Genomic DNA, 14,798 nt, shown 5'->3' with positions numbered 1-14,798 from the left:
TCATCTATGAAGTCTATTACAGAATAATAACATTTTCATAAAAGAAACCCCTTTAGTCTTGCATTAAAAATGCGATAGTTGGTAATAGTTTTATATTCTAATGGTAGACTATTGAACAAGAAGACGCTCTGATAACAAGCCGCCTGTTTCATAATATTTAATCTTGGCACTATCTTGTTTTGTATATCTTTCCTTCTAGATGACATTCTGGCCTCCTGCTCTTTCTGGCTTTCATAGTTTTTTAAGTGTTTGATAAGATCCGTGAGAAGAACAAGTATCGATATTAAACTTTCGTGAGACATGTTTTAAATTGTTTATACGACAACGGTTTCACTCACTTGATTTTTTAGTCGCTATTGGCGACATGTTGACGAAATTGCATCAATGGCTGTCTAAAAATAATCTAAAGATAAATTTAACGACACAGAACACCCGACCTACCAACAACCCGAGGGGTTGGTCTGTGTTTAACGAAGACCAAAATTGTTCAGTTTAAAACACACAAGTCTAATCATGCTCCACTCACCACTGAATTTATGCAAGAAAATATAGAAGAAGTCGATAGCACAACGTTTCTCGGAATACGGCTAGAAAACGTGTTAACTTATAAATCACACGTAAAATACGTCTGTGACAAGCTGCACCGGTTTGTTTATGCATTAAGGCGCTTAAAACAGATTGTTTCTCGTAAAGCAGCTATCACCGCATATTATGGTTACGTCTACTCGAGCCTTACCTATGGATTAATAATCTGGGGTAACTCGACCGAAGTTTATGATGCTTTTAAAGCTCAAAAGAAATGCATCCGTGCCATTTGTGGCGGTGGACACAGAGAAAGCTGTAGGCAGCACTTTAAAACATTACGCATTCTGCCCCTAGCTTGCATATACATTAGGGAAATCTGTATTTTCGTTAAGCAAAATATTCAACTATTTAAATTACAATCTCAAGTCTCAAATCGTTCTTACAGATATAACTATAAACTTGCAGCACCATTTTACCGCCTAGTATGTAGCCAAAAACATGTATATTATATGTGCATCAGAATTTATAACAAGCTGCCATCAGAATTCAAAGAAGACTGCCTCAATATTTTTAAGAAAAAAGTGTCAAAATGGCTTCAACAAAATTGTTTCTACAGCCTAAATGAATATTTTAATTATAATGCCATTTAATTATTGGATGAATATTTATATTAATTATATTTATATGTGATTTAAAATTTGACATTCTAATAAATGACTTATGTGCCTAATTTTACTTTATTTTGCAATACTTACTTTATTTTTTCTTGTTTATTGGAATTCTGATAATTGACATATTTGTATCTCCTGACTTAAAATATTTGTAATTTAATTAAGTTTAGTTTAAGCAAACCTTTGCATGCTTTGTTAAGCAGAATGTATTGGACATTTTTATATTGTTAAGAACTTGTTTTGTGTACTACATTCTTGCAAATGAATAAATGATTCAATGTTTCGGGCCCGTCGGAGGTCCTTCCTCAGGCTCCAGCCAGCCAGCCAGGCAGCCGCCCTACCACTCTACCAGACCTTGACCTGACAACTCCGGCTGCGGAGTGCACCGCGCCCCCCGCCCCCGCTCTGTCAGCGCGCGCGCAACGAGCGACGAGGCGGGCGGCGCGATCAGTGCACGAGTTGCAGCCGCCGCGAGCACTCGAGCCTGAGGAAGGACCCCCGACGGGCCCGAAACATGTCGCCAATAGCGACTAAAAATTCAAGTGAGTGAAACCGTTGTCGTATAAACAATTTAAGAACAAGTATGTACAAACAGGGCAATGTTAATATCTTCAGCCGCATAAAATGTTCCCTACAAGACTCATATTGGGGAATGCGAACTATTGTTCTAATAGCCCTTTTTTGCATAATAAACATGGCTTCCACATTGTATTTGTAGCTGTTTCCCCAGAGTTTTATGCTATAACGCAACTTAGATTCTACTAATGCATGGTAGACCATCTTTAGTTGTTTCGTCTGGACTTCATCGCGTAGACTGCGGAGCGCATAACAAGCAGAGCTTATTGAATTGCGTAGTTCCTCTATCTCATGTTTCCAATTGAGTTGGGAGTCAATATGGATACCTAGGAATTTGACTACATCTGTTTGTTCTATTTCAACTCCGTTTAAGATGACATCCAGTGTATCAGACTTGTTTGCGGTCGCTGATAGCAGCATTACATTAGTTTTTGTAGTATTGAGCTACCAATTACTAAAGGCTTTTAGGGCTGCGTTAACACTGTTGTTGAGATGCATCATGTTATTGGCAGAGATAATGGCATTTGTGTCGTCGGCAAAGACTACTAAATTTGTATTGGGCACAACTTTGTTTATATGGAAAGTAAGGTCATTCAAAAATATAATAAAGAATAATGGACCCAAAATTGATTCCTGTGGACAAAAATGGACCCAAAATTCAAGTTGAACACTTATAAATATTGTATATAAACTAAAAGTAACTAAAGTATCCTAAATTAATAACAATAAAACATCCCTAAACTAGGTACAATAAAAAATCACCCCTCGGCAGGCTTGGCTCACTCCGCGATTTCGTCGCTTTGCAACAGGTAGGTAGCTAAAAGTACATCCGTTCCACACCAATTTTGGTAGCTAGCCATAAGCCGCGCGTGGCGCTGTCGCCACCTAGCGGCCCTATCTGTCCTGATCGTAACAGACGCGTTTTGTTAGAGAGTGAGTGTTCTGTACTGTACCTAGTACTATTATTTATTCTGTGCCATCGGCAAGGTGCTGTAGACGCTGGCAGCATTACCTCGCTGAATTAATAACCAGGTTAATTTGTTATCTAAAGCTAGCATTTTACGGTTGCAATAAACTTGAGAATAAAGAATTAAAAGATGACTAATTAATAAAACACGCGGGATATTCACTAGTCGGCTACAAAAATGGTCCTACGTACAGTCAGCAGCAGAAGTTGCTAAGCGGACGAGGTGTTCAAAATTACCTTGACACGCTCTTATTCTCTTAACAATAAAGTCACGTCAAGATCATTTTGAACACCTCGCCCGCTTAGCAACTTTTGCTGCTGACTGTACGAGCAATGCTAATGTGTAACAGAACAGGCTATAATAGATAGATTTATTGAAAAGTAGTTCATCTTCAAAATCAGGCATTAACTTGGATAGAGATAGGGGTCGTAGGTATATTATTACTTAAATCACCACCATCTTCTAGGCGTCTTCACTTTTAATTATGCATTTTTTGTTCTTTTTTTAATAGTTTGGTAAATTTGAATTTTACATTTGAAACACAATTTTCATACCAAAATAATCCTACAAAAAAATAATAAAATACTTAATATAAAATAAAATATATCCTAGCGATAGTAGAGGACGCTGGTTCGATTCCAGCCTGGGGCACTGGAGGGCTTGATCACTTATTTTTATTAAATAAATAAAATAAAATTATTTTTATTGACATATACAAGTTACAGGTAGGTGTTGAAGTCCCTGACTTCTGAGCTAGGTAAAGACCCGTGTTACAGAAGTCAGTGTCCTCTCCCAGACAATATAAACTGTATGAAGTATATCAAATCTTATTTTGTCTACATTTCCCATTTTGTTTTTGTTTTTAATTTTATATTTAAAGAAATTAATTATATTTATTAAGTACATATATGACATTTATTTCAGTTTAAAATATATCCTATTTTTGTTATTATAGATACAGGGTGATTGGAAATTCGCCGTATTCCTTGAAAGGGGTTATTCTATGGGTCATTTGCAATGATTTAAGTCCAGTCAACTAGGGGTCAAAACTCATTGGTTTTCAAGTTATTTGAGTTTTTAGTTTTATGTTTAAAAAACCCGCCTTTCGACTAAAAAGTGGTAATTGTGAAAAAACTACTCAAATTTGGAATTAAAAAAAGCATTCATCTAATAGCCAATAAACTACTGACTCCGTGAAATAAAAAAAAATGCCAAAACTTTTCAAAATTTTCCAAAAAAAAGGATTTGAAGACACAATTTTTTTGTAATTTTCCCACGACTTTGTAACATTTTAAGGCATTACTTGAAAAAAAGTATGACACTTTGCGTACAAAATATAGAAATGAGTTCCTCAGTTCCTCAGCTTTCCAAAAAAGTACGAATGTCGACATTTTCTCTTACACTTTTTGAAATAATAATAATAATAGCAGAGCAGGCGGAAGACTTGACCTAGCGTACGTGACTATTAATCGGTTTGTTTATGTCACTTTATTATCTCCATGGGCTTTATTTGTCCCTTAATCGGTTTGTTTATGTCATTTTAGCATCTGCTTGGGCTTTATTTGTCTTCGTTACCTTATCTTATCTTATTTTCTTGGGGTAGGGGTCACATCCTTGCCTTCGGTGACACAGACTAACTAATTAAGGGTCATTACGGTAATTAGTTTCTACGTAAGCCTTTTTTGTCTTCGGTACCTTATCTTATGTTATTTTCAAGGGGTGGGGGTGCTTTCCATGGAAAGAAAGTTGAAACTAAGTGATTGATTACTTACTGCACGAAGATTAAATAAGGCTCGGTTGGTCCCAACCCTACTCCATGGAAAGCACCCCCACCCCTTGAAAATAAGATAAGATAAGGTACCGAAGATAAAAAATACTTACGTAGAAACTAATTACCGTAATGACCCTTAATAAGTTAGTCTGTGTCACCGAAGGCAAGGATGTGACCCCTACCCCAAGAAAATAAGATAAGATAAGGTAACGAAGACAAATAAAGCCCAAGAAGATGCTAAAATGACATAAACAAACCGATTAAGGGACAAATAAAGCCCATGGAGATAATAAAGTGACATAAACAAACCGATTAATAGTCACGTACGCTAGGTCAAGTCTTCCGCCTGCTCTGTTATTATTATTATTATTTCAAAAAGTGTAAGAGAAAATGTCGACATTCGTACTTTTTTGGAAAGCTGAGGAACTGAGGAACTCATTTCTATATTTTGTACGCAAAGTGTTATACTTTTTTTTTAAGTAATGCCTTAAAATGTTACAAAGTCTTGGGAAAATTACAAAAAAATTGTGCCTTCAAATCCTTTTTTTTGGAAAATTTTGAAAAGTTTTGGCATTTTTTTTTATTTCACGTAGTCAGTAGTTTATTGGCTATTAGATGAATGCTTTTTTTTATTCCAAATTTGAGTAGTTTTTTCACAATTACCATTTTTTAGTCGAAAGGCGGGTTTTTTAAACATAAAACTAAAAACTCAAATAACTTGAAAACCAATGAGTTTTGACCCCTAGTTGACTGGACTTAAATCATTGCAAATGACCCATAGAATAACCCCTTTCAAGGAATACGGCGAATTTCCAATCACCCTGTATAGTTGAATGTATAGGTACTTACTTAATTTATTTTTGATTCAGAGAACAATGTTTTGTAGGTCGCGGTGCCTTAGTTACTGTTCTGCTGTGTAACTAATTTATATAATAAAAACTAGTATTTACTGAGACAAAATGTATTTTAGGAAATAAATGTAATTCGCGCATGGTCGAGCAGCCATTGTCATTGCGTTCGAGATTTGAACGTCAAACATTACCTTACTAAATGGACGGAGATTACCTACTGTCGTTGTACTTATACTGTGTCTTAGGTTGTGTATAGGTATAGTCCATTATACGATAAACAACATTAGTAATAGATAATAAAATCATCACAAAGGAATCTTAGTATTCCATTGTAACTGCTTGGAAGTAGTCTTGTAAAAAAGTAATTGCTATAATATGAAAATTCATTAGAATACTTTTAAAAGTTATGATTAATTTTTTTTATGCCGTAGTGACAGTTACTAGGCGGTTTTCTGTGGTGTTATGTCAAAAAAAAGAATGATGTTAAGGATCTTTTTCTTTTTAGTTGCGTTAGGTGAGTACATAACTGTAAGTCATTAAAGTTTTTTTTGTTGGAAAGATTAAAGCCATATTTTTTATATATTTTTAATTATAGATTTAGACTAGACAAAAAAATTCAAAATCGCTCTCCTTCTTGATGCGACTGGGAAATCATATTACTTTTTGGCAACTGGATTTTTTAACCTAATTAAACCCCGCTGAATCCGAATTTGCCGGTTGTCCGATCGAAATCTTGACCGGAAGTGAGATATTTGATATTAAAGGTCCCTTTTTTAGTTTTTCGTAAATAACTTTTAAACGGTGGCGCATACCAAAAAATGTTCTATTACATAAGTAATTTGCATAAAATTGCCTACAAGAAAGATTCAGTACAATTTTTCGCTAGGATCAATATTCAAACAGATAACGCGGGAAATTTAATTATAATCACTTCTAAGGTCCCTTTTTTTAGTTTTTCGTAAATAACTCGTAAACGGTGGCCAATATCAAATAATATAAACATTAATAATCTACACAAAATTTTGTACAAAAAAGAGTCAGTACACTTTTCCCCGGGATCAATACTTAAAAAGATAATAAAGAGGGAAAGTTAATTATAATAAATTTTAAGGTTCCTTGTTTTTATTTTTTCGTTAATAATTTGAAAAGAATGACTCATAGCAAAATAAATCTTATACATAAATAATAAACATAAAATGTCCTACAAGAAACATGCAGAACACTTTTCGCTAGGATCAATATTTAAAAAGACAAAGCAGCGGGTAAATTAATTATAATCAATTTTAAACTCCCTTTTTAGTTTTTCGTAAATAACTCTTAAACGGTGGCCCGTTGCAAAAAACTATTTAACATAAAATTGTCCACAAAAAAGGTTCTGTACACTTTTTCGCTACGATCAATATTTAATGAGGTTTTAAAGGGGGTAAGTTAATTATAATCAATTCTACACATTATTTTACTTTCCCGCTTTAATAGCTTTATAAATATTGATCCTAGCGAAAAGTATTCCACATGTGTCTTATAGGAAATTAAATGTAAATTATTTATGTATGAGATTTTTTTTTGCTATGGGTCCTAATTTACAAATTATTTACGAAAAACTAAAAAAGTTACATGTGAATTGTTTGTAATGAACTTTCTTCCTTTAATATCGTTTCAAATATTGATCCTAGAGAAAAGTGTTCAATGTGTTTTTCGTAGAAAATTTTATGCCGATTATTTATTTACTCATGTAAAACAGAACATTAAGAACTTTTTTGCTATGGGCCTTATTTTACGAGTCATTTACGAAAACCTAAAAATAGGGACCTGGAAGTTGATTATAATTAACTTACCCCCTTTAATACCTCTTTAAATATTGATCGTAGCGAAAAAGTGTAAAGAACCTTTTTTGTGGATAATTTTATGTTCAATATTTATGTACAATATTTTTAGGGTTCCGTACCTCAAAAGGAAAAAACGGAACCCTTATAGGATCACTCGTGCGTCTGTCTGTCCGTCTGTCACAGTCTATTTGCTCCGAAACTACTGGACCAATTAAGTTGAAATTTGGTACACATATGTAAGTCTGTGACCCAAAGACGGACATGTAACGTCAACAAATGAATTTTTAACATAGGGGCTACTTTTGGGGGGTAAATAAGAAAATTAAAAAACAAAGTTTAGTAAACTATATTGTGTTATATATCAAACGAAAGGGCTCATTGTGAGAATCTCAAACATATTTTTTTTATAATTTTAGGATAAATAGTTTAGAAGTTATTTAATAAAGTAGACAAAAAATGACCATTCCCCTCCCTCTATCACCGAAACTACTGGGTCTAAAATTTAAAAAAAAATACACAAAATAGTTCTTTACCGAAAAATGACAGGAAAACCTATTAGAAATCTACAGTCAAGTGTGAGACGGATTTAGGAACAAAAACGCGTTTAGGTAATTTTAGGGACGCAGAAGCAATGGTTTAAGTGAAAAGTGGTGTAGACAGCTATTGCGAAGGCCCTAGGCCGATATCTGCATAAGGCCGAAGGTCCGAAGCGTCCCGAAGAAGTGTGCCTTTAGGTTCAAGCGTGAGTCCGATTCAAGACAAAAAATGTCGACTAGGCTGTATCTGGCACACAGCCGCAATGGTACTTGTACTATTGATTGATTAGGTACTTGTACTGTTGTTTTAGCACTAACATCTGGGAGACCGAGCTTTGCTCGGAAAACATAAAAACTCAAAGATGCACGTTTTCCCGGAGATAAGACCTAGCTAGATCGATTTTTCGCCCACGAAAACTCCCATATAGTAAATATAATCGAAATCGTTAGAGCCGTTTCCGAGATTCCGAAATATAAATAAATATATAAAATAAATAAATAAATAAATATTGGGGACATCTTACACAGATCGACCTAACCCCAAACTAAGCATAGCTTGTACTATGGGTACTAGGCGACGATATAAACATACTTATATAGATAAATACATCATATACATAGAAAACACCCATGACTCAGGAACAAATATCTGTGTTCATCACACAAATAAATACCCTTACCGGGATTCGAACCCAGGACCATGCACAGAATTGCTCGTTTAAAAATATAAGATATGTTTGTCTCTTTTCGACCTTCGCTTTTAAAACACTTATTCGGCATTTAATATTCCTATCCAAGCTACTTTGCTACTTTGCATAGTTGCAGAGATATAAGCCATCGCGCCAACACTTCATGTTACATCTGGTTTTTGAGCTGACCCATTCAGGTATTTCAAAGTTTTACTCACGTTACACGTACAAAAAAAAATGCTATAAATTGTGTGATGTACGGAACCCTTGAAACGCGAGTACGACTCTCACTTGACCAGTTTTTTTTGCAACGGGCCACTGTTTACGAGCTATTTACGAATAACTTATAAAAAGTGACCTGTGAACTGATTGTAATTAACTTTCTTCCTTTAATATTGTTTTAAAGATTGATCCTAGAGAAAAAAGGTTCAAGATGTTTTTGGAGAAAATTATGTAGATTATTTATTCATTAAAACCTATTTTGCTATGGGACACCGTTTACGAGTTATTTACAAAAAACTAAAAAGGGACTTTAAAATTGATTATAATTAACTTACCCGCTGCTTTGTCTTTTTAAATATTGATCCTAGCGAAAAGTATTCTACATGTTTCTTGTAGGAAATTTTATGTTTATTATTTATGTATAAGACTTTTTTGCTATGAGTCATACTTTACATAAATTATTAACGAATAAATAAAAACAAGGAACCTTAGAATTTATTATAATTAACTTTCCCTCTTTATTATCTTTTTAAATATTGATCCCGGGGAAAAGTGTACTGACTCTTTTTTGTACAAAATTTTGTGTAGATTATTAATGTTTAACAATATATTTTGATATTGGCCACCGTTTACGAGTTATTTACGAAAAACTAAAAAAAGGGACCTTAAGTAGAAGTGATTATAATTAAATTTCCCGCGTTAATATCTCTTTGAATATTGATCCTAGCGAAAAATTGTACTGAATCTTTCTTGTAGGCAATTTTATGCAAATTACTTATGTAATAGAACATTTTTTGCTATGCGCCACCGTTTAAGAGTTATTTACGAAAAACTAAAAATAGGGACCTTTAATATCAAATATCTCACTTCCGGTAAAGATTTCGATCGGACAACCGGCAAATTCGGATTCAGCGGGGTTTAATTAGGTTAAAAAACCCGGTTGCCAAAAAGTAATATGATTTGCCAGTCGCATCAAGAAGGAGAGCGATTTTGAATTTTTTTGTCTAGTCTAAATCTATAATTTAAAATTCATAATCATTTAAAGTTTATTTATGGTAAATTACAATTTTACTTTACAATGAGTTAATAAAAACATACAAACTTCACTTTTGAGAATGTAATATTTTAAGTACGATGTACCTATATAATTATATTTTATGTAGGTGAGCATTTTCTTTCTTTAAAAAAAATCATCAATTTTTGGATTATTTCTGAATAAGATATCATTAGTTCGTATTAAAACTTACTGTCAAATACTAAATTTATTATTCAGTTTAACTCCTTATTATAATTTAAAAATTTTACGCATTTTAAATTAAAATATTGTCTCTATCTTTTTTATAATCGGCTGCCATTCGCTTTTCCCATGGCCCGTTCAAATACAATCCCCTATTATTTTAAAACTTTCGGTGTGAACTATCGAAACAATATATTGTTTAATGTTTCAGACTTCCAGAAGCACTGTTATGGAAACTTGATAGTCTTGACACAATACGACCCTCGAGACTCCAGCCGAACACAAAATGTCAGTTTGAATCAAATAAGCAGTCAAAATTCACGAAGTCGAAATAAATTTGAAACAAAACTTGTACGAGTAGCAAGAATAGAAAATAAATTGGAACATTCTATAGAAACAAATGAAAGTCAGCACGGTAGTCAAAAACTACGGACAAGAGGTAGTCAACATTTTCTTAAACAGCTATTGGTGTCTACCAATCAATTTAATAATCTTCAAGAGCTTAAAGAGAATAATCAAAGTTCTATGCAAACTAGAAATCAAAATGCGAACGAAATCACGATTGGACTGAAGGATAATGTACTCATCATTAGAAGAAATAAACATTCGAAGCCAAAACGCATTTTGTTAAACTCCAGAACCTATCGAAATGAACAAGATATCAAGTCATTTAAAATTGGTTACCAGCGATTCAAGAGCGACGAAAATGTTCAAAAACAAGTCTCTGGTTGTTGTACGGTGATGTCCAACACAATATCAATCCGCAATTCTAGTTCAAAACCTGTTCATGATTTCAACGCGCCTGACTATTTACCACCAATAGATAAAACTACATCAAAAGCTCCTGAATATTTACCACCAAATATTGAAACGAAAGTTCCAGATGTGAAATCAACTACTGTTACACGTCCTGATGAGCGAGGAGATATACCTGATGAAGATTTTACTACAATTTCACCAGTGATAGTTAAGCTTGTTCCCCCTGATGATGCGACAGCGGGAGAGCCTCCTGACACACCCGTACTATCAATCTCATCTTCAAGATTTACTATACCCACAACAGACACTTCTGAGAGTAGTATTCTAATGGAAGAAAAGTCACCTTCTATGACAACCCCATCCTTTGAAGAGATTGAAAACTTACCTCGCGAAGATATTGAATGGAGGTACCCATTTAAACCCACGCCCGGATTATCTGGAGCAGCACCAGCAATGGCTATGCCTGTACCGCCCGAACCTAATGATAATGATAGTTTACCAACTCCTACGTCAACTACAACTACAAAAATACACGATCATCATAAAATTGATGAATCTTGTACACCATCTTACCACCACACCGGGCCGGTATACTTACCTCCTAAAGATTCTAAAACGACAGTCCCAGCATTGCATACGCCACAATCTCCTACACCAAAACCAGCAACGGCTATGCCTGTACCGCTTGAACCTGATTATGATCCTCTACCAACTCCGCCATCAACACCAGCAACAATACCCGATCATCTGATGGAAACGGCATTGCATACGCCACAATCTAATACACCAAAACTAGCAACGGCTATGCCTGTACCGCCTGGACCTGATGATGATGATCCTCTGCCAACTCTGCCATCAACAATACCCGATCATCAGATGGAAGAATCTCATCCACTGTCATCTTTCACAGGACCGGAATATTTATTTCCTGATACTAGAATCATACCTATACGTGCCTATACGTACTCGTACAGTGGAAAACAATTATGACATTTACGACCCCGCTTATATTAATAAACATTAAACGACGTCTTACACAGACCAACCTTGCCCCGAACTAAGCAAAGCTTGTACTATGGGTTCTAGGTGACGATATAATAGGCTGCTATTTAACTGATCACCAGATTTAGTAAAATTTAATACCAAAAAAATATACTTTAACACCCTAAAATAATGAATGATCACCAAAATTATAACACCATTTTAATGTGAAATGATTACCAATTTTATTACATTTTACTATCCTTTTAAAGGAAATGACACCAAACTAATCATTATTAACCCAAAAATTGTAAATGATTACCAAATTTCAAACCCCATTTTAATGTAAAATTATAACCAAATTTTTAAATCTTGCTATCCTATTAGAGCAAATTACTCCAAAATAATCATTGTAAACCCAAAAATAGTTTATGACTACCAAAATTGTAACCACATTTTTATTAAAAATGTGCAAATATTTAATATAATACTATTCAATTAATTAATCCACTTCGTCACCTTTTTCTAGTAGCGTTTTATTTCTGTAAAAGTCGCAGTTCTAACCTAACCTAACCCACTTTTCTAGTAGCATTTCGTTTCTGTAAGAGTCGCAGTTCAAACCTAATCTAACCCACTTTTCTAGTAGCATTTCTTTTCTGCAAGGGTCGCAATTCAAACCTAACCTAACCCACTTTTCTAGTAGCATTTCTTTCTGTAAGGGTCGCAGTTCAAACCTAACCTAACCCACTTTTCTAGTAGCATTCCTTTTCTGTAAGGGTCGCAGTTCAAACCTAACCTAACCCACTTTTCTAGTAGCATTTCTTTCTGTAAGGGTCGCAGTTCAAACCTAACCTAACCCACTTTTCTAGTAGCATTCCTTTTCTGTAAGGGTCGCAGTTCAAACCTAACCTAACCCACTTTTCTGATAGCATTTCTTTTCTGTAAGGGTCGCAATTCAAACCTAACCTAACCTACTTTTCTAGTAGCATTTATTTTCTGTATGGGTCGTAGTTCAAACCGAACCTAACCCACTTTTCCAGTAGCATTTGTTTTCTGTAAGGGTCGCAGTTCAAACCTAACCTAACCCACTTTTCCAGTAGCATTACTTTTCTGTAAGGGTCGCAGTTCAAACCTAACCTAACCCATTTTTCTAGTAGCATTTGGTTTCTGTAAGGGTCGCAATTCAAACCTAACCTAACCCACTTTTCTGATAGCAGTTTGGTTCTGTAAGGGTCGCAGTTCAAACCTAACCTAACCCACTTTTCTAGTAGCATATCGTTTCTGTATGGGTCGCAGTTCAAACCTAACCTAACCCACTTTTCTAGTAGCATTTCGTTTCTGTATGAGTCGCAGTTGAAACCTAACCTAACCCACTTTTCTAGTAGCATTTCGGTTCAGTGAGGATCGCAGTTCTAACCTAACCTAACCCACTTTTATAGTAGCATTTCGTTTCTGTTAAGGTCGCAGTTCAAACCTAACCTAACCTACTTTTATAGTACCATTTCGTTTCTGTAAGGGTCGCAGTGCTAACCTAACCTAACCCACTTAACTGATAGCAGTTTAACTTACTTTTCTAGTAGCATAACGAAATGCTACTAGAAAAGTAGGTTAGGTTAGGTAGGTATGCGGTGCGGGGTACGGGGGGTTGAGCGGGAGGGGCTAGTAATTTTGGCATCAGTTTACTTTATTTGGTAATATGTATACATTTTTTGGTAATCATAGTGGTTTATTTAGGTGAAAATATCGCATTAATTTGGTCTTCAAGATTTGGTGATCATTAATTTTTGGTGGTCATTCAGTATATTTGGTATTTGAATACAATTTGAAGGGCAGTCGTAATTAAAACGGTGGTACTTTTGTATTTTTAGGCCTTATTTTTTTGGTGTTCAGTAATTTTTTTGGTAAGCATGTTTTTTTTATTTAGGGTACCAAAGTATTTTTTGGTGGTCATTATATTTGAGGCCGATATAATATACATACTTATATAGATAAATAGGTACATACTTATATACTTACATAGAAAACCCCCATGGCTCAGGAACAAATATTTGTGTTCATCACACAAATAAATGCCCTTACCGAGAGTGCAACCCAGGATCATCGTCTTCACAGGCAGCGACACTACTAGAGATGCCCCGAATAGTGAATTTGGCCGAATACCGAATACCGAATATTCGGCCCCCCTCTCGGCCGAATACCGAATATTCGGCGACCGAATATTCGGTATGACATGCGAACATTTTGAGTCACAATAATTATGAAAACTGTTCGCCAACAAAGCGCAACGTTTGCTAAGATATATTTTAAAATTGAACAGAATTAATGAATGTAGTTCGAGTCAATCAAATCAGACCCATTATAAAAACAAAATATTTTGTAATCAACAAATGCTCAAAAACGTGCCTTCGTATTTAACTGCTTTCCAAGAATACATTTTAAATATTTAATATACCTAGATTTTGGTTATTTATTTGTGTAAATTTTGATTTTAGGTAGGTGCAACAGATATTCGGTATTCGGCCGAATAGTAGGCAATATTCGGCCGAATACCGAATATTCGGCAAAGTGGCCGAATAGGCCGAATACCGAATAGTTGCCGAATATTCGTGGCATCTCTAGTCACTACCCACTAGGCCAAACCAGTCGTCATATTTACCAACCGAGTTTTGATTCTCAGTGACAAGTTGATAATTGGTACCTAAGCTTCTTGAAGTGATACATCACACATAGTAATTATTGCGTCGTAAAGCTAAGAACACGTTTCAAATCATTCGAAATATTCGCTGACTAACATGGGATTATCCGCATAAGAAATTCTTGATATATCCTTATTCGTTTGGTGCACAGTCCCATGGAATTAGGTATGTTAGTCTTCGAAGGCCGCAAATATATGTGACACGCTCTTATGGCTCTACAAATAAGATCGTGTCCGATATTTTTGCTGCCTTTGTTGTGTATATTATTGCAGGTGACTGTACATTATGTATATGCATGTAAGTAGGTAGGTACATTCAACTATTTATGGCTATATCAAGAGCTTGTCAAGAGCATGACTGTATATGTATAGATCAGGGATGTTGCGGATGCAGATTTTTTGACATCCGCGGATGCGGATATATAAAGCCTCACATCCGCGGATGCGGATGTCAAGATTTGGTACTTAAAAAACGTCAAATATTACATTTT

At 34.9% G+C, this 14,798-nt stretch overlaps 2 protein-coding genes across 2 annotated transcripts in view; one reads left to right on the top strand and one right to left on the bottom strand.

Annotated features, from left to right (window-relative positions):
* Positions 1 to 14,798, bottom strand: part of LOC134803394 (gastrula zinc finger protein XlCGF49.1-like) — a 294,572-nt gene that overhangs the window by 3,872 nt on the left and 275,902 nt on the right. The window lies entirely within an intron of this gene.
* On the top strand, positions 10,614 to 11,621 carry LOC134803048 (uncharacterized). Its single transcript, XM_063775751.1, has one exon. It carries the CDS (start codon positions 10,614 to 10,616, stop codon positions 11,619 to 11,621), a length of 1,008 nt encoding a protein of 335 aa, XP_063631821.1.

The sequence above is a fragment of the Cydia splendana genome, chromosome 26, assembly GCF_910591565.1.
Source record: "Cydia splendana chromosome 26, ilCydSple1.2, whole genome shotgun sequence".
NCBI classification, from domain to species: Eukaryota; Metazoa; Arthropoda; class Insecta; order Lepidoptera; family Tortricidae; genus Cydia; species Cydia splendana.
This window is presented reverse-complemented; position numbering and strand designations above follow the sequence as displayed.